This window comes from Phaenicophaeus curvirostris, unplaced genomic scaffold (assembly GCF_032191515.1).
Source record: "Phaenicophaeus curvirostris isolate KB17595 unplaced genomic scaffold, BPBGC_Pcur_1.0 scaffold_439, whole genome shotgun sequence".
Taxonomy (NCBI): Eukaryota; Metazoa; Chordata; class Aves; order Cuculiformes; family Cuculidae; genus Phaenicophaeus; species Phaenicophaeus curvirostris.
Genome location: NW_027207022.1, coordinates 19227 through 38017, shown reverse-complemented (window position 1 = coordinate 38017; position 18791 = coordinate 19227). Strand labels below are relative to the sequence as shown.

Here is an 18791-nt window from a genome sequence, read left to right as displayed (position 1 = left end):
GTCAAGTTTGGGGTCCCCGTGGGGCAGATTCGGGGTCCCCACGGGGTAGATTTGGGGGGCAACAGGGCAGATTTGGGGGTGCACTGGGGCAGATTCAGCCCCCCCCCCCCCAGTTTTGGGGTCCCCGTGGGGCAGATTTGGGGTGCGATGGGTCTGGATTGGGGGTGCCCCCCAACTGGGGGGGGCTACGCGCGGGCCCCCCCCGTGTGGACGCTGAAATACTCGGTGTAGGGGGGGGCCGGGGGGGCGCGAGGCGGCAGGGGGGGCCCCAGTTCCTTGGGGGGGCCCCCAAAATCCGTCGTCGTCACCAGGGGCCCTGGGGGGGGCACCTCCTCCCCCCGCTTCCGCACCTGGGGGGGGGGGAGCGTGGTTTTGGGGAGGGGGGCTCCATTTTGGGGAGCCCCCCCCCCATTTTGGGATCCCCTCATGTTTTGGGGACCCCCCCAAGTTTTGGGGACCCCCTCCCCATTCTGGAATCCCCCCCCATTTTGGGATCCTCTCCCATGTTTTGGGGTTCCCCCTCTTATTTTGGGGATCCCCTCCATTTTGGTGATTCCCCCCTCATTTTGGGGTCCCCCTCCATTTTGGGGACCCCCACCTCCATTTTGGTGATTCCTCTCCCTCCATTTTGGGGTGTCCCTCCCCATTTTGGTGATTCCCCCCCCATTTTGGAGTCCCCTTCATTTTGGGGTCCCCCCCATTTTGGGGATCCCCTCCCACGTTTTGGGGTTCTTCTCCATATTGGGGATCCCCCTCCATTTTGGGGATTCCCTCCCCCCATTTTGGGGTCCCCCTCATTTTGGAGTCCCCCCCATTTTGGTGATCCACCCCTCCATTTTGGGGTGCCCCCCCAATTTTGAGGACCTCCCATTTTGGGGTCCCCCTCATTTTGGGGTCCCCTCGTTTTGGGATCCCCTCCATTTTGCTGATCCCCCCTCTCCATTTTGGGGATCCCCCTCCATTTTGCTGATCCCCCCTCTCCATTTTGGGGATCCCCCTCCATTTTGGGGATTCCTCTCCCTCCATTTTGGGGTCCCCTTCATTTTGGGGTCCCCCCGTTTTGGGATCCCCTCCATTTTGGGGATTCCCCCCTCCATTTTGGGGATTCCTCCCCATTTTGGGGTGCCCCCCCCATTTTGGGGACCCCCCCATTTTGGGGCCCCCCTCATTTCATTTTGGGGTCCCCCGATTTTGGGGATCCCCCTCCATCTCAGTGATCCCCCCCTCCCCATTTTGGGGTTCCCCTCCATTTTGAGGATCCCCCTCCTCCATTTTAGTCATTCCCCCCCATTTTGGGCCCCCCCCCCAATTTTGGGGTGCCCCCCCAATTTTGGGGTCCCCCCATGTTAACATCCCCTCCACCTTTCTCCATCCCACCCTCCACTTTGCTCATCCCCCCCCCCCTCTATTCTCAGGTGTCCCACCCTTTTTTGGGGGCCCCCCCCCAAATTTTGGGGTGCCCCCCTCGATTTTGGGGTGCCCCCCCCCCCAGTTTTTTGGGGGGTCTCACGTTTGGGGGGGCGATGTCGAAGAGCTCGGTGAAGTTGGGGACCGAGTCGCTGATGAAGGCCACGTTGCCGTAGCCGTGTCGGGGCGCGGGGGGCTGCGGTTTTTGGGGTCCCCCGGGGCCCCCCCCGGCCGAGCCGATCTGCGCCGTCCGCACGTGGAACGGGAAGTTCTTGTTGGCGGCCGAGGGGCGCGTCATCACCTGGGGGACCCCCCCAAATCAGGACCCCCCGAATCAGGGACCCCCCAAATCAGGGACCCCCCAAAATCAGGGACCCCCCAAATCAGGGGTTTGGGGGGACCCCAGGGGTCAGAGTTTGGGGGGGGATGCTGGGGGGTGGGGGGCAGGTTTGGGGGTACCCCCTCAAGATCTAAGGGTACCCCCCCCTTAGATTTTGGGGTGCTGCATTGGGGGGGCCTCTCCTAGGTTCAAGGTTTGGGGCCCCCCCCTTTCAGCTTCAGAGTTTGGGGGGCTCGGGGGGGGGGAAGGTTTGGGGGGGCCCCCACTAGGCTCAGGGTTTGGGGGTGCCTGAAGGGGGAGGCAGGTTTGGGGGGGCCCCTTCAAGGCTCAAGGTTTGGGGGGCCCCCCTGTAGGTTCAGGGTTTGGGGGGGATCCCCAGGGCTCAGGGTTTGGGGGGCCCTGAGGGGGGAGGCAGGTTTGGGGGGGCCCCTTCAAGGCTCAAGGTTTGGGGGACCCCCCGCTAGATTCAGGGTTTGGGCCACCTGGGGGGGGGTCAGGGTTTTGGGGGGCTCTGGGGGGGCAGATTTGGGGGGCCCCCCTAGGCCCAGGGTTTGGGGACCCTGAAGGGAGAGGTAGGTTTGGGGGGGCCCCTTCAAGGCTCAGGGTTTGGGGGGCCCCCCCTAGATTCAGTGTTTGGGGGGCCCTGAAGGAGCAGGTTTGGGGGGGTCCCCCTCTAGGTGCAGGGCTTGGGGGGCCTGGGGGGGTAGGTTTGGGGGGGCCCCCTAAGTTCAGGGTTTAGGGGGACCCCCCCTAGGCTCAGGGTTTGGGGCCCCTTGTGGGGAAGTCAGGGTTTTGGGGTGCCCTGGGGGGGTTGTGTGTCAAGGTTTGGGGTTCCTTGTGTGTGGGGGGGGCATGTTTTGGGGTCCCCATGGGGGGGAGGGGGTCAGTTTTGGGGTTCCCCCCCCTGCTCACCAAGAAGACACCTTGTACCCACAGGAGGGTCCCCAGTTGGATCCCAGTTTGGGGGTCCCCATGGGAGGGAGGGGGTCAGTTTTGGGGTCCCCATGGGGGGGGTCAGTTTTAGGGTCCCCATGGGGGGGAGGGGGTCAGTTTTGGGGTTCCCGGGGGGGTCAGTTTTAGGGTCCCCATGGTGGGGAGGGGGTCAGTTTTGGGGTTCCCGGGGGGGTCAGTTTTAGGGTCCCCATGGGGGGTCAGTTTTGGGGTTCCCGGGGGGGTCAGTTTTGGGGTTCCCATGGTGGGGAGGGGCTCAGTTTTGGGGTCCCCATGGTGGGGAGGGGGTCAGTTTTGGGGTCCCCATGGTGGGGGAAGGGGTCAGTTTTGGGGTCCCCATGGTGGGGGAGGGGGTCAGTTTTGGGGTTCCCATGGTGGGGGGGGGGTGTCAGTTTTGGGGTCCCCCCCCAGCTCACCAGGAAGACGCCGTGGGCGTACAGGTGGGTCCCCAGTTGGATCCCGTTCACCAGCTTCTCCCGCGCCCACTTGGGGATCCCGAAGGTGGCGGCCAGCGCCGTCACCGGCACCGCGAAGAACCTGGGGGGCGAGAGCACGCGTGTCGCGGCGTGTCGCGGCGTGTCGAGCCGTGTCGCGGCGTGTCGAGGCGTGTCGCGGCGTGTCGCGGCGTGTCGAGGTGTGTTGAGCCGTGTCGAGGTGTGTCATGGCGTGTTGAGGTGTCTCGTGGCGTGTCAAGGTGTCTCGTGGCGTGTCAAGCTGTGTCGAGGCATGTCAAGGTGTCTCGTGGCGTGTCAAGCTGTGTCGAGGCATGTCGAGGTGTCTCGTGGCGTGTCAAGCTGTGTCGAGGCATGTCGAGGTGTCTCGTGGCGTGTCACGGTGTGTCGAGGTGTGTCGAGGTGTCTCGTGCCGTGTCGAGGCGTGTTGAGGTGTCTCGTGGCGTGTCAAGGTGTGTTGAGCCGTGTCAAGGTGTCTCATGGCGTGTCGAGGTGTCTCATGGCATGTCAAGGTGTCTCATGGTGTGTCGAGGTGTCTCGTGGCGTGTCACGGTGTGTCCTGGTGTGTCAAGGTGTCTCGTGGTGTGTCACGGTGTATCGTGGCATGTTGAGGTGTCTCGTGGCGTGTCAAGCCGTGTCCTGGTGTGTTGAGGTGTCTCATGGCATGTCGAGGTGCCTCGTGGCGTGTCACGGCGTGTTGAGCCGTGTCGAGGTCTGTTGAGCTGTCTCGTGCCGTGTCGAGGCATGTTGAGGTGTCTCATGGCGTGTCAAGGCGTGTCGAGGCGTGTCGAGGTGTCTCATGGCGTGTCGAGCTGTGTCGAGGCGTGTGTTGAGGTGTCTCGTGGTGTGTCAAGGCGTGTTGAGCCGTGTCGAGGTGTGTTGAGCTGTCTCGTGCCGTGTCGAGGCGTGTTGAGGTGTCTCGTGCCGTGTCAAGGCGTGTGTTGAGGTGTCTCGTGGTGTGTCAAGGCGTGTTGAGCCGTGTCAAGGTGTGTCAAGGTGTCTCATGGTGTGTCGAGGTGTCTCGTGGCGTGTCAAGCCGTGTCGTGGCATGTTGAGGTGTCTCGTGGCGTGTCAAGCTGTGTCGAGGCATGTCAAGGTGTCTCGTGGCGTGTCAAGGCGTGTTGAGCCGTGTCGAGGTGTCTCGTGGCGTGTCACGGTGTGTCGAGGTGTGTCGAGGTGTCTCGTGCCGTGTCGAGGCATGTTGAGGTGTCTCGTGGCGTGTCAAGGTGTGTCGAGGCGTGTCGAGGTGTCTCGTGGCGTGTCGAGGCGTGTGTTGAGGTGTCTCGTGGTGTGTCAAGGCGTGTTGAGCCGTGTCAAGGTGTCTCATGGCGTGTCGAGGTGTCTCATGGCATGTCAAGCTGTGTCCTGGTGTGTCGAGGTGTCTCATGGTGTGTCGAGGTGTCTCATGGCGTGTCAAGCCGTGTCGAGGCATGTCAAGGTGTCTCATGGCGTGTCAAGCCATGTCGAGGCATGTCAAGGTGTCTCATGGCGTGTCGAGCCGTGTCGTGGCGTGTCAAGGTGTCTCATGGCGTGTCAAGCCGTGTCGTGGCATGTCGAGGTGTCTTGTGGCGTGTCATGGCGTGTCAAGCCATGTCGTGGCGTCTCATGGTGTGTCAAGCTGTGTCAAGGCGTGTCAAGGTGTCTCATGGCGTGTCACGGTGTCTCATGGCATGTCAAGGTGTCTCATGGCGTGTCAAGCTGTGTCAAGGCGTGTCGAGGTGTCTCATGGCGTGTCAAGCTGTGTCCTGGCGTGTCAAGGTGCCTTGTGGCGTGTCAAGCTGTGTCGAGGCATGTCAAGGTGTCTCGTGGCGTGTCAAGCCGTGTCGTGGCGTGTCAAGGTGTCTCGTGGTGTGTCAAGGTGTGTTGAGCCGTGTCAAGGTGTGTCAAGGTGTCTCATGGCGTGTCACAGTGTCTCGTGGCGTGTCAAGGTGTCTCGTGGCATGTCAAGCTGTGTCGAGGTGTGTCGAGGTGTCTCGTGGCGTGTCAAGCTGTGTCAAGGTGTCTCATGGCGTGTCAAGCTGTGTTGTGGCGTGTCGAGGTGTCTCGTGGCGTGTCATGGCGTGTCAAGCCGTGTCGTGGCATCTCATGGCGTGTCACGGTGTGTCCTGGTGTGTCGAGGTGTCTCATGGCATGTCAAGGTGTCTCATGGCGTGTCAAGCCGTGTCGTGGCGTGTCGAGGTGTCTCATGGCGTGTCACGGTGTGTCCTGGTGTGTCAAGGTGTCTTGTGGCGTGTCAAGCTGTGTCCTGTCGTGTCGAGGTGTCTCGTGGCGTGTCAAGGTGTCTCATGGCATGTCAAGCTGTGTTGAGGCATGTCAAGGCATCTCGTGGCGTGTCACGGTGTGTCCCGGTGTGTCAAGGTGTCTCGTGGCGTGTCAAGCCGTGTCGTGGCATGTCAAGGTGTCTCATGGCGTGTCACGGTGTATCGTGGCATGTTGAGGTGTCTCGTGGCGTGTCGAGGCGTGTCGAGGTGTCTCGTGGCGTGTCGAGGCGTGTCGAGGTGTTTCGTGGCGTGTCCAGGCGTGTCGAGGCAGGCAGCCACACAGCAAAGCGTGTAACTCTGCGCCACGGCACGAACGGCGTGTCGAAGCGTGTTTAGGCGTGTTTACGCCCCTCTAGGCGTGTTTAGGCGTGTTTTGCTGCTGTTTGGCACGTTTAGGTGCGTTTTGGCATGGGTTTTTGCATGTTTAGGTGTGTTTTTTGTATGTCTAGGTGTGTTTTGGTGTGTTTTTTGCATGTTTAGATGCGTTTTGGAGTGTTTTTTGCATGTTTAGGTGTGTTTTTTGTATGTTTAGGTGTGTTTTTTGCATGTTCAGGTGTGTTTTGGTGTGTTTTTTGCATGTTTAGGTGTGTTTAGGTGTGTTTTTTGCATGTTTAGGTGTGTTTTTTGCATGTTTAGGTGTGTTTTGGTGTGTTTCTTGCATGTTTAGGTGTGTTTTTTGCATGTTTAGGTGTGTTTTGGTGTGTTTTTTGCATGTTTACGTGTGTTTTTTGCATGTTTAGGTGCGTTTTTTGGATGTTCAGGTGTGTTTTAGTGTGTTTTTTGCATGTTTAGATGCATTTTGGAGTGTTTTTTGCATGTTTAGGTGTGTTTTTTGCATATTCAGGTGTGTTTTGGTGTGTTTTTTGCATGTTTAGGTGTGTTTTTTGCATGTTTAGGTGTGTCTTGGTGTGCTTTTTGCATGTTTAGGTGTGTCTTGGTGTGCTTTTTGCATGTTTAGGTGCATTTTTGTGCATTTAGGCATGTTTTGGGGCAGTTTTGGGGTGGTTTTTGCCTATTTAGATGCGTTTTGGTGTGGGGTTTGCGTGTTTCAGCACGTTTAGGTGCATTTTGATGGCTTTTGACACATTTTTTGGCAGGTCTAGGCGCGTTGTGGTGTGGTTTTGGTGTGGTTTTACCATGTTTTTGCATGTTGAGGTGCATTTTAATGTGTTTTGGAATGTTTTTGGCATGTTTGGGTGTGTTTTGGTGTGTTTTTTGCATGTTTAGGTGCATTTTGATGGGTTTTGGAATGTTTTTGGCACATTTAGGTGCGTTTTGATGGGTTTTGGTACATTTTTTGGCATGTTTAGGTGCATTTTGGTGTGTTTTGGTGCTGTTTTTACATGTTTAGGTGCATTTTAATGTGTTTTGGAATGGTTTTGGCCTTTTTAGGTGCATTTTGATGTGGTTTGGAATGTTTTTGGCACATTTAGGTGCGTTTTGGTGTGTTTTGGTACATTTTTTGGCATGTTTAGGTGCGTTTTGGTGTGTTTTGGTGCAGTTTTTAGCATGTTTAGGTGCGTTTTGGTGTGTTTTGGTGCGCTTTTTGCATGTTTAGGTGCATTTTAATGGGTTTTGACACATTTTTTTGCACGTTTAGCTGCATTTTGGTGTGGTTTTGCCGTGTTTTGGCATGTTTAGGTGCGTTTTGATGTGTTTTGACACATTTTTTGGCCTATTTAGGTGCATTTTGGTGCGCTTTTTGCATATTTAGGTGCATTTTGATGGGTTTTGATGCATTTTTTGGCCTGTTTAGGTGCGTTTTGGTGCATTTTTGCACGTTTAGGTGCGTTTTGGTGTGGTTTTTGTATATTTTGGTGTGTTTTTTGCATGTTTAGGTGCATTTTGATGGGTTTTGGTACATTTTTGGCATGTTTAGGTGCGTTTTGGTGTGTTTTGGTGCGCTTTCTGCGTGTTTAGGTGCATTTTAATGGGTTTTGACACATTTTTTTGCATGTTTAGCTGCATTTTGGTGTGGTTTTGCTGTGTTTTGGCATGTTTAGGTGCATTTTGAGGTGTTTTGGTGCTGGTTTTGCACGTTTAGGTGCATTTTGATGGGTTTTGACACATTTTTTGGCCTATTTAGGTGCATTTTGGTGCGCTTTTTGCATATTTAGGTGCATTTTGATGGGTTTTGACACATTTTTTGGCCTGTTTAGGTGCGTTTTGGTGCATTTTTGCACGTTTAGGTGCGTTTTGGTGTGTTTTTTGTATATTTTGGTGTGTTTTTTGCATGTTTAGGTGCATTTTGATGGGTTTTGGAACGTTTTTTGGCATGTTTAGGTGCGTTTTGGTGAGTTTTGGTGCTGTTTTTACATGTTTAGGTGCATTTTAATGTGTTTTGGAATGGTTTTGGCCTTTTTAGGTGCATTTTGATGTGGTTTGGAATGTTTTTGGCACATTTAGGTGCGTTTTGGTGTGTTTTGGTACATTTTTTGGCATGTTTAGGTGCGTTTTGGTGTGTTTTGGTGCAGTTTTTACACGTTTAGGTGCGTTTTGGTGTGGCTTTGGTATGTTTTTTGCATGTTTAGGTGCATTTTAATGGGTTTTGACACATTTTTTTGCACGTTTAGCTGCATTTTGGTGTGGTTTTGCCGTGTTTTGGCACGTTTAGGTGCATTTTGATGTGTTTTGGTGCTGGTTTTGCACGTTTAGGTGCATTTTGATGGGTTTTGACACATTTTTTGGCCTATTTAGGTGCATTTTGGTGCGCTTTTTGCATATTTAGGTGCATTTTGATGGGTTTTGACGCATTTTTTGGCCTGTTTAGGTGCGTTTTGGTGCATTTTTGCACGTTTAGGTGCGTTTTGGTGTGGTTTTTGTATATTTTGGTGTGTTTTTTGCATGTTTAGGTGCATTTTGATGTGTTTTGGAATGTTTTTGGCACATTTAGGTGCGTTTTGGTGTGTTTTGGTACATTTTTTGGCATGTTTAGGTGCATTTTGGTGTGTTTTGGTGCTGTTTTTACATGTTTAGGTGCATTTCAATGCGTTTTGGAATGGTTTTGGCCTTTTTAGGTGCATTTTGATGTGGTTTGGAATGTTTTTAGCATGTTTAGGTGCGTTTTGGTGTGTTTTGGTATGTTTTTTGCATGTTTAGGTGCATTTTGATGGGTTTTGACACATTTTTTGGCCTATTTAGGTGCATTTTGGTGCGCTTTTTACATATTTAGGTGCATTTTGATGGGTTTTGACGCATTTTTTGGCCTGTTTAGGTGCGTTTTGGTGCATTTTTGCACGTCTAGGTGCGTTTTGGTGTGGTTTTGGTGCGTTTTTCGCACGTTCAGGCGGGTTTTGGGGCGTTTTGGTCTCGTTTTAGCGCGGTTTGGTCTCGTTTTAGCGCGTTTCCGTCTCACCAGAGCGAGTAGGCGGCGAAGAAGGGCAGGTAGAAGGGCTGCTTCTCAGGGACGCGCTTGAGCGTGAGCAGCACGGCGGCGCAGAACCAGAGGAAGGCGAGAGCCTGCAGCGCGATCAGCCCGTAGCCCGCCGGAGACTCGTACGTGTACAGCACCCGCGCCGGGTCGAAGAACTGGGGGGGGGGGGGGGCACCCACTGAGATGACCCCCCCCCAAATACCCCCCTAGGGGGAAAGAATAGAGCCCCCCCCCCCAAAATAACCCCCTTAGGGGGAAAGAATGGAGCCCCCACCCCCAAAATAACCCCCTTAGGGGGAAAGAATGGAGCCCCCCCCCCCCCAAATTAACCCCCTTAAGAGCCCCCCCCTTAAATACCCCGTTAGGGGAAAGAATGGACCCCCACCCCCCAAAATACCCCCCCCAGGGGGAAAGAAAGGAGCCCCCCCACCCCCCAAATACCCCCTTAGGGGGAAAGAATAGAGCCCCCCCCCAAAAATAACCCCCTTAAGAGGAAAAGAATGGAGCCCCCCCCTTAAATACCTCGCTGGGGGAAAGAATGGACCCCCACCCCCCAAAATACCCCCCCCAGGGGGAAAGAAAGGAGCCCCCCCACCCCCCAAATACCCCCTTAGGGGGAAAGAATGGAGCCCCCCCCCCAATAACCCCCTTAAGGGGGTAAGAATGGAGCCCCCCCCCCCAATAACCCCCTTAAGGGGGTAAGAATGGAGCCCCCCCAAAAATAACCCCCTTAGGGGGAAAGAATGGAGTGTCCCCCCCCCCCAAAATACCCCCATGGGGTTAGGGGGAGGGATGCAAAGGGGGGTTTGGGGGGGGTCTGGAGGGGTCGGGGAGGCTCGGGGGGGTTCTGAAGGGGTCTGGAGGGGGTTTTGGGGAGGGGGTCTGCAAGAGTTTTGGGGATCTGGGGGGGTCAGGGTGGGCCATGGGGGGTCTGGGGGTGTCGGGGGGGGGGGTCAGGGGGGTCCCACCTCGGCCTCGTAGGTGAGCAGCGCGACGTGGGCGATGCCGTAGAGGGTGATGTAAACCGAGAGCCGCACCGAGCCCCCCGCGCTGATGCGGCCCCTGGGGGGGGGGGGGGGGGAAACAGCTGCCCCAGTGCCCCACAACTGCCCCACAACTGCCCCAGTGCCCCATAGCTGCCCCACAACTGCCCCACAGCCACCCCAGTGCCCCATAGCTGCCCCACGGCTGCCCCACAGCCACCCCAGTGCCCCATAGCTGCCCCTCAGCTGCCCCACAGCCACCCCAGTGCCCCATAGCTGCCCCATAGCTGCCCCACAGCCACCCCAGGGCCCAACAACTGCCCCACAACTGCCCCACAGCCACCCCAGTGCCCCACAACTGCCCCTCAGCTGCCCCACAGCCACCCCAGTGCCCCATAGCTGCCCCACAACTGCCCCACAGCCACCCCAGTGCCCCATAGCTGCCCCACAACTGCCCCACAGCCACCCCAGTGCCCCATAGCTGCCCCTCAACTGCCCCACAGCCACCCCAGTGCCCCATAGCTGCCCCACAACTGCCCCACAGCCACCCCAGTGCCCCATAGCTGCCCCTCAACTGCCCCACAGCCACCCCAGTGCCCCCTATCTGCCCCACAACTGCCCCACAGCCACCCCAGTGCCCCATAGCTGCCCCACAACTGCCCCACAGCCACCCCAGGGCCCAACAACTGCCCCACAGCCACCCCAGTGCCCCATAGCTGCCCCATAGCTGCCCCACAGCCACCCCAGTGCCCCACAACTGCCCCACAACTGCCCCACAGCCACCCCAGTGCCCCATAGCTGCCCCACAACTGCCCCACAGCCGCCCCAGTGCCCCATAGCTGCCCCACAACTACCCCACAGCCACCCCAGTGCCCCACAACTGCCCCTCAGCTGCCCCACAGCCACCCCAGTGCCCCATAGCTGCCCCACAACTGCCCCACAGCCACCCCAGGGCCCCATAGCTGCCCCCCGGCTGCCCCACAGCCACCCCAGTGCCCCATAGCTGCCCCACAACTGCCCCACAGCCACCCCAGTGCCCCACAACTGCCCCACAACTGCCCCACAGCCACCCCAGTGCCCCATAGCTGCCCCTCAGCTGCCCCCACAGCCACCCCAGTGCCCCCTATCTGCCCCACAACTGCCCCACAGCCACCCCAGTGCCCCATAGCTGCCCCCCGGCTGCCCCCCGGCCGCACCTGGTGACGGTGAAGCCCTTGCCGAGCAGGATGAGCATGAGGAGGAAGATGAGGAAGCTGACGGAGAAGAGCAGCTTGGCTGGGGGGAGAGGGGGGCTCGCACGCGCACCAGGGCCGGGACCCCCGTGCGTCGCACGAGGACCCGTACAACCCCCCTGCATCCCCACGCCTCGTACGAGGAGCTCCGCGCGCATCCCTGTGCATCGCACGAGGATCCGTGCGACCCCCCTGCATCCCCACGCCTCGTACGAGGAGCTCCGTGTGCGTCCCTGTGCATCGCACGAGGATCCGTGCGAGCCCCATGCATCCCCGCGCCTCGTACAAGGAGCTCCGTGTGCGTCCCTGTGCATCGCACGAGGATCCGTGTGACCCCCCTGCATCCCCGCGCCTCGTACGAGGAGCTCCGCGCGCATCCCTGTGCATCGCACGAGGATCCGTGTGACCCCCCTGCATCCCCGCACCTCGTACGAGGAGCTCCGCGCGCATCCCTGTGCATCGCACGAGGATCCGTGTGACCCCCCTGCATCCCCACGCCTCGTACGAGGAGCTCCGTGCGCATCCCTGTGCATCGCACGAGGATCCGTGTGACCCCCCTGCATCCCCGCACCTCGTACGAGGAGCTCCGCGCGCATCCCTGTGCATCGCACGAGGATCCGTGTGACCCCCCTGCATCCCCACGCCTCGTACGAGGAGCTCCGTGCGCATCCCTGTGCGTCGCACGAGGACCCGTACAATCCCCCTGCATCCTCATGTCTCGTACGAGGAGCTCCGTGTGCATCCCTGTGCATCGCACGAGGATCCATGCAAGCCCCTTGCACCCTCACGCCTCGTACGAGGAGCTCTGCATGCATCCTTGTGCGTCGCACGAGGACCCCTGTGAGCCCCGTGCACCCTCACGCCTCGTACGAGGAGCTCTGCATGCATCCTTGTGCGTCGCACGAGGACCCCTGTGAGCCCCGTGCACCCTCACGCCTCGTACGAGGAGCTCCGCGCGTCGCACGAGGCCTCGGAGGAGCCGCCGTGCGTCGCACGAGGCCGCACACGCACCCAGGACCTTGAGGCTGGCGCTGCCGACGCCGTCGCTCGCGTAGCGGCCCCAGTGGACGCAGCCCAGGAGGAGGCTCAGCACTGGGGGGGGAGAGGGGGGGTCGGGGGGGGCCCTGCACCCCCAAATAACCCCCCCAGACCCCCAAATCCACCCCCACCCCCTCAAATACCCCCTCAGCCCCCCCCAAAATCACCCCCTGCCCCCCAATTCTCCCTCCTGGCCCCCCAAATACCCCTCTCCGCCCCCCCAAAAACACGCTCCAGACCCTCAAATCACCCCCCAGACCCTCAAAGACCCCCTCCCAGCCCCCCAAATACCCCTCAGAGCCTCAAATACCCCCTCCCAGCCCCCAAATTCCCCCTGAGCCCCCCCAAAATTCCCCCTCCAGACCCCCAAATCCCCCTCTCAGGCCCCCAAATCCCTCTCCCAGCCCCCCAAATTTACCCCCAGACCCTCAAACACCCCCTCCCAGCCCCCCAAATACCCCCCAGCCCCTCAAATCCCCCCTCCCAGACCCCAAATTCCCCCTGAACCCCCCCAAATTCCAACCCCCGGACCCCAAATCCCCCTCCCAGCCCCCCCAGTTCCCCCCCCAGCCCCCCCAAACCCCCCCGGCCCCCCCTCACCCTCGACCCCCGCGGCCGCCATGAACATCTTGTACGTCGTGTGCAGCAGCTGCCGGCCCTTCAGCAGGTCTGGGGGGGGCAAGGGGGGGGGTCACACAGAGACACCCCCAAACTGGGGACCCCCCAGGACCCCCCCCCAGGGCCCCCCACTCACAGCCGAAGTAGCAGGAGATGAGGAAGATGAGGGTGAAGATGAGGAGGAAGGTGATGTCGGTCTCCAGGATCCCTTGGGGGGGGAAAAATGGGGGGAGGGAGGGTCAGAGGTGGGGTGACCCCCCCCCAGGGAACCCCAAAGAGCGACAGGGACCCCCCCTATGCGCTCCCCCCATCTTGCCCCCTAAATCCCCCCCTCACAGCCCCCCAAACCCCCTCCCAGCCCCCCAAATCCACCCCAGATCCCCAAATTCTCCCCCAACCCCCCAAATCCACACCCAGACCCCCCAAAAACCTCCTCCTAGACCCCAATCCCCCCTCCACACCCCCAAATCCCCCTCCCAGGCCCCTAAATTCCCCTCCAGCCCCCCAAATCCACCCCAAGCCCCCTCCCAGTCCTCCCAAGCCCCCCAAACCCCCTCCTAGACCCCCAAATCTGCCCCCAGACCCCCCAAATCCATGCCCAGACCCCCCAAACCCCCTCCCACACCCCCAATCCACCCTCCCACACCCCCAAATTCCCCCCAGGCCCCCAAATCCACCCCCAGACCCCCCAAAACAACCCATAGCCCCCCAAATCCCCTTCCCAAACCCCCAAAATCCACCCTCAGCCCCCCCAATGCCCCTCCCAGACCCCCAAATACACTCCCAGCCCCCCAAATCCGCCCCCAGACCCCCCAAATCTCTGCCTAGACCCCCAATCCCCCCTCCCACACCCCCAAATCCCCCTCACAGCCCCCCAAATCCACCCGCAGCCCCCCAAATCCCCCTCCCAGCTCCCCAAATCCACCTCCAGCCCCCCCAAGCCCCCTCCCAGCTCCCCAAATCCACCTCCAGCCCCCACAAGCCCCTCCCAGCTCCCCAAATCCACCTCCAGCCCCCACAAGCCCCCTCCCAGCCCCCCAAATCCACCTCCAGCCCCCCCAAGCCCCCTCCCAGCCCCCCAAATCCACCTCCAGCCCCCCCCAAGCCCCCTCCCAGCCCCCCAAATCCACCTCCAGCCCCCCCAAGCCCCCTCCCAGCCCCCCAAATCCACCTCCAGCCCCCCCAAGCCCCCTCCCAGCTCCCCAAATCCACCTCCAGCCCCCCTCAAGCCCCCTCCCAGCCCCCCAAATCCACCTCCAGCCCCCACAAGCCCCCTCCCAGCCCCCCAAATCCACCTCCCAGCCCCCCCAAGCCCCCTCCCAGCTCCCCAAATCCACCTCCAGCCTCCCCCAAGCCCCCTCCCAGCCCCCCAAATCCACCTCCAGCCCCCCCAAGCCCCCTCCCAGCCCCCCAAATCCACCTCCAGCCCCCCCAAGCCCCCTCCCAGCCCCCAAATCCACCTCCCAGCCCCCCCAAGCCCCCTCCCAGCTCCCCAAATCCACCTCCAGCCTCCCCCAAGCCCCCTCCCAGCCCCCCAAATCCACCTCCAGCCCCCCCAAGCCCCCTCCCAGCCCCCCAAATCCACCTCCAGCCCCCCCAAGCCCCCTCCCAGCTCCCCAAATCCACCTCCCAGCCCCCCCAAGCCCCCTCCCAGCTCCCCAATCCACCTCCAGCCCCCTCAAACCCCCTCCTAGACCCCCAAATCCCCCCAGCCCCCCAAATTCCACCCCCCAGCCCCCCAACTCCCGCTGCCCCCCTCACCGAACTCGTCGGCCGAGAAGTGCCGTGTCCAGAAGGACTGACCGTTGGTCAGCACCATCTCGTACTCCAGCTCCAGCCCATCGCCCTGGGGAGAGGGAATTTGGGGGGGGGTCAGGGGGGTCCCCAGGGTTTGGGGGGGTCCCCAGGGCTTGGGAAAGGGGGGGGGGGGCACTCACCCCACATTTGCTGAGGGCCACGTACCACCAGCGCTCGCGCACCGAGCGGAAACTGCGGCCGCTGCTGCAGCTCAGGTACCGCACCGAGTCCTGCACCAGCACCTGGGGGGGTACAGGGGGGGCTCAGGGCACCCCAAAACCCACCCTGCACCCCCCAAACCCCCCCTGCACCCCCAAAAGCCCCATAAATCCCCACACACATCCAGGGACCCCCAGCCCCCCAGCTCAGGTACCGCACCGAGTCCTGCAGCAGCACCTGGGGGGGTACAGGGGGGGCTCAGGGCACCCCCAAACCCCCCCCTGCACCCCCAAAACCACCCCCTGCACCCCCTTTCCCCGTACCTGGCACCCCGACCAGGCGTACTGGGTGGTGAGGTTGATGACCTGGTTGTTTTCGGGGCGCAGCACCGACTCCTTGGCCAGGCAGTCCTGGGGGACACACACACACCCCTCAGAGACCCCCCCAAAACCCACACACACCCCTCAGAGCCCCCCAAAACCCACACACACTCCTCAGAGACCCCCCAAAACCCACACACACCCCTCAGAGCCCCCCCAAAACTCACCCCCCCACCTCATGGTGTGGGCAGGGACCCCTGGCAATGCCCCCAGACCCCCTGAACCCCCCTCCCAGCCCCCCAATAATGCCCCCCAGACCCCCTTATAACCCCCCAGACCCCCTTATAGCCCCACCTAGACCCCCTATAACCCCCCAGTCCCCCAATAATGCCTCCCAGACCCCCAATAATGCCCCTCAGACCTCCTTATAATGCCCCCAGCCCCCCAATAATGCCCCCAGACCCCCTATAACTCCTCCAGACCCCCTTATAACCTCCTCTAGACCCCCTATAACCCCCCAGCCCCCCAACAATGCCCCCCAGCCCCCCAATAATGCCCCTCAGATCCCCTATAACCCCTCCCAGACCCCCAATAACACCCCCAGACCTCCTTAAAATGCCCCCAGCCCCCCAATAATGCCCCCCAGACCCCCTATAACTCCTCCAGACCCCCTTATAACCTCCTCTAGACCCCCTATAACCCCCCAGCCCCCCAACAATGCCCCCAGCCCCCCAATAATACCCCTCAGATCCCGTATAACCCCTCCCAGACCCCCAATAACACCCCCAGACCTCCTTATAATGCCCCCAGCCCCCCAATAATGCCCCCCAGACCCCCTATGACTCCTCCAGACCCCATTATAACCCCCTCTAGACCCCATATAACCCCCCAGCCCCCCAATAATGCCCCCCAGCCCCCCAATAATGCCCCTCAGACCCCCTATAACCCCTCCCAGACCCCCAATAACACCCCCCAGACCTCCTTATAGTCCCCCAAGCCCCCCGACAATGCCCCCCAGACCCCCTATAACTCCTCCAGACCCCCTTATAACCTCCTCTAGACCCCCTATAACCCCCCAGCCCCCCAACAATGCCCCCCAGCCCCCCAATAATACCCCTCAGACCCCCTATAACCCCTCCCAGACCCCCAATAACACCCCCCAGACCTCCTTATAATCCCCGAAGCCCCCCAGTAATGCCCCCCAGACCCCCTATAACTCCTCCAGACCCCATTATAACCCCCTCTAGACCCCTTTATAAGCCCCCAGCCCCCCAATAATGCCCCCCAGCCCCCCAATAATGCCCCCAGCCCCCCAATAACGCCCCCCAGCCCCCCACCTTGTCATCCCTCTTATAGACCGCGGGCCACTGGGAGGCATCATCGAAGTAGAGGAGGATGTTCTCGCAGCACTTGGCCTGGGGGGGCCGAGAGGGGGTCTCGGGGGGGGGGGACACACACACAGACGACCCCCAATTCCCCCCCCCAGGGTGGGCTGAGCCCCCCCCCCCCCCCTCACCTCGGGGTATCGGAAATGGAAATCGAGGCGCCCGTAGTCGGAGAGGAAGCAGAAGCGGGTGAGGAAAACCCAGTCCTGGGGGGCAATTTGGGGGGGGGGGGGTCAGGGACCTCCTCAGCCCCCCCATAGCCCCCCCCATTGCCTCCCATTGTCCCCCAACCCCTCCAGGGACACCCCCCCCCAGGCCCCCATTGCCCCCCTAGCCCCCCCTCAGACTCCCACAGCCCCCCCATTGCCCACCTAGCCCCCCCCCAGCCCCTTTAGGGACCCCCCCCAGCACCCCATGACTCCCAGGGACCCCTAGAGCCCCCTTAGGGACCCCAATTGCCCCCCCATTGCCTACCTAGCCCCCCCCCAGCCCCTTTAGGGACCCCCCCCCAGCACCCCATGACTCCCAGGGACCCCTAGAGCCCCCTTAGGGACCCCCATTGCCCCCCCATTGCCCACCTAGCCCCCCCCCAGCCCCTTTAGGGACCCCCCCCAGCACCCCATGACTCCCAGGGACCCCTAGAGCCCCCTTAGGGACCCCAATTGCCCCCCCATTGCCTACCTAGACCCCCCCCAGCCCCTTTAGGAACCCCCCCCAGCACCCCATGACTCCCAGGGACCCCTAGAGCCCCCTTAGGGCCCCCCATTTTCCCCTAGGGCCCCCCTAGACCCCCAGCCCCCCCCCCGGGACCCCCCCATTACCCCCCCCCGGGGGTCCCATCTGAGCTTGGGGCGGGGGTGGGGGGTCTCTCATCCTCACCCCCAGCCCCCCCAGCATCCCGGCCGTTGCCATGGCGACGGGCCTGCTCCCGGTTTCCACGGCAACGGCCGAGGGTCGCGGGGTGGGGGGGGGGGAGCTGGGAAATTGGGACCCCCTAGAGCCCCCCCAGGAGGAATGGGGGGGGGGGTGTGTGGGAGAATGGGGGGGGGGGGGGGTGTCAGTGCATCCCGGGGGGGTCTCGGTGCATCCCGGGGGGGGTCGGTGGATGCCGAGGGGGGGGTCGAAGCTACCCGGGGGGGGGGGGTGGGGGGGGTGGGGGGGGTGTGAGCCCCCCCCCTCTCACCTCCTTGGTGCTGATGCGGCCCCGCACGTACTTGGCGCCGCCGCCCGCGGGCAGGAGCAGCAGCGGGAGCAGCAGCGGCTGCAGCAGCGCCGGGACCCCCCCCCCTCCCCCCACGGAGCTCCCCCCCCCCCCCCAATCCCGCAGGGTCCCCCCACCCCGCCCGCAGCCCCGGACCCATCGCCCCCCCCCCACAGGCCCCTCCGCCGCAGGCCACGCCCCCCTCCGCGCAGGCCACGCCCCCTTCCGATAGGCCACGCCCCCTCGCGTTATATCCAATGGGCGCTGGCCACGCCCCCTCCGCCGCAGACCACGCCCCCTTGCGGCGAGGCCGCTTCTCTCTATCCACACCCCATAGGCCACGCCCACCCCCGTTCCCGCCTTTTTCGCTGGCCACGCCCCCTAAATGAGGCCACGCCCCCCGCCCAGTCCAGCCCAGCGGAGCCGGGGAGAGCCCAGTAAACCCTGGGAAGCTCCTTGTCCCAGTATAACCCAGTATAACCCAGTATAACCCAGTATAACCCAGTATAACCCAGCCCCCTCGCAGCACAGAGCTCTCCCTCCCAGTATAACCCAGTATGGCCCAGTATAACCCAGTATAACCCAGTATAACCCAGCCCCCTCGCACCACAGAGCCCTCCCTCCCAGTATAGCCCACTATGCTCCAGTATAATCCAGTATAACCCAGTATAAGCCAGTATAACCCAGTATAACCCAGCCCCCTCGCACCACAGAGCCCTCCCTCCCAGTATAACCCAGTATGGTCCAGTATAACCCAGTATAACCCAGTATAACCCAGCCCCCTTGCATCACAGAGCTCTCCCTCCCAGTATAACCCAGTATGGTCCAGTATAACCCAGTATAATCCAGTATAACCCAGCCCCCTTGCACCACAGAGCCCTCCCTCCCAGTATAACCCAGTATAACCCAGTATAACCCAGTATAACCCAGTATAACCAAGCCCCTTTGCACCAGAGAGCCCTCCCTCCCAGTATAACCCAGTATAACCCAGTATAACCCAGTATAACCCAGTATAACCCAGTATAAGCCAGTATAATCCAGTACAACCCAGTATAACCCAGTATAACCCAGTATAACCCAGTACAACCCAGTATAACCCAGTATAACCCAGTATAACCCAGCACCTGGTGGGGGAACCAAAACCTGTGGGGGGGGGGATAAGGGGAAGCGAGAGCAGCACGTGGATGGGGGGGATGGGGAGCCATGGGGGGGGGGCAGGTGAGGATGGGGGGGTCTGGGGGGGCTCAGGGGGGTCTGGGGGGGCCATGGGGGGG

General features: G+C 60.8%; 1 protein-coding gene across 1 annotated transcript; it reads right to left on the bottom strand.

Annotated features, from left to right (window-relative positions):
* Nucleotides 1-185: 185 nt before the first annotated feature.
* On the bottom strand, nt 186-17677 carry TMEM145 (transmembrane protein 145). The gene is made up of 16 exons (XM_069882972.1): nt 17674-17677; nt 17500-17603; nt 16448-16522; nt 16269-16346; nt 14935-15021; nt 14593-14694; nt 14417-14501; nt 12792-12863; nt 12638-12706; nt 12011-12091; nt 10964-11042; nt 9753-9846; nt 8767-8939; nt 3115-3235; nt 1511-1708; nt 186-350 (listed from the first exon to the last, which is right to left on the bottom strand). Exons 1-16 carry the CDS (start codon nt 17675-17677, stop codon nt 186-188), a joined length of 1587 nt encoding a protein of 528 aa, XP_069739073.1.
* Nucleotides 17678-18791: the final 1114 nt, after the last annotated feature.

Excerpts from the sequence above, each read along its gene's own strand:
- TMEM145 (XM_069882972.1), bottom strand. Across the intron at positions 8,940-9,752 it reads TGCTCACCTACGAGGCCGAG|TTCTTCGACCCGGCGCGGGT; the intron begins GTGGGACCCCCC and ends CCCCCCCCCCAG. Across the intron at positions 351-1,510 it reads TCGACATCGCCCCCCCAAAC|GTGCGGAAGCGGGGGGAGGA; the intron begins GTGAGACCCCCC and ends CCCCCCCCCCAG.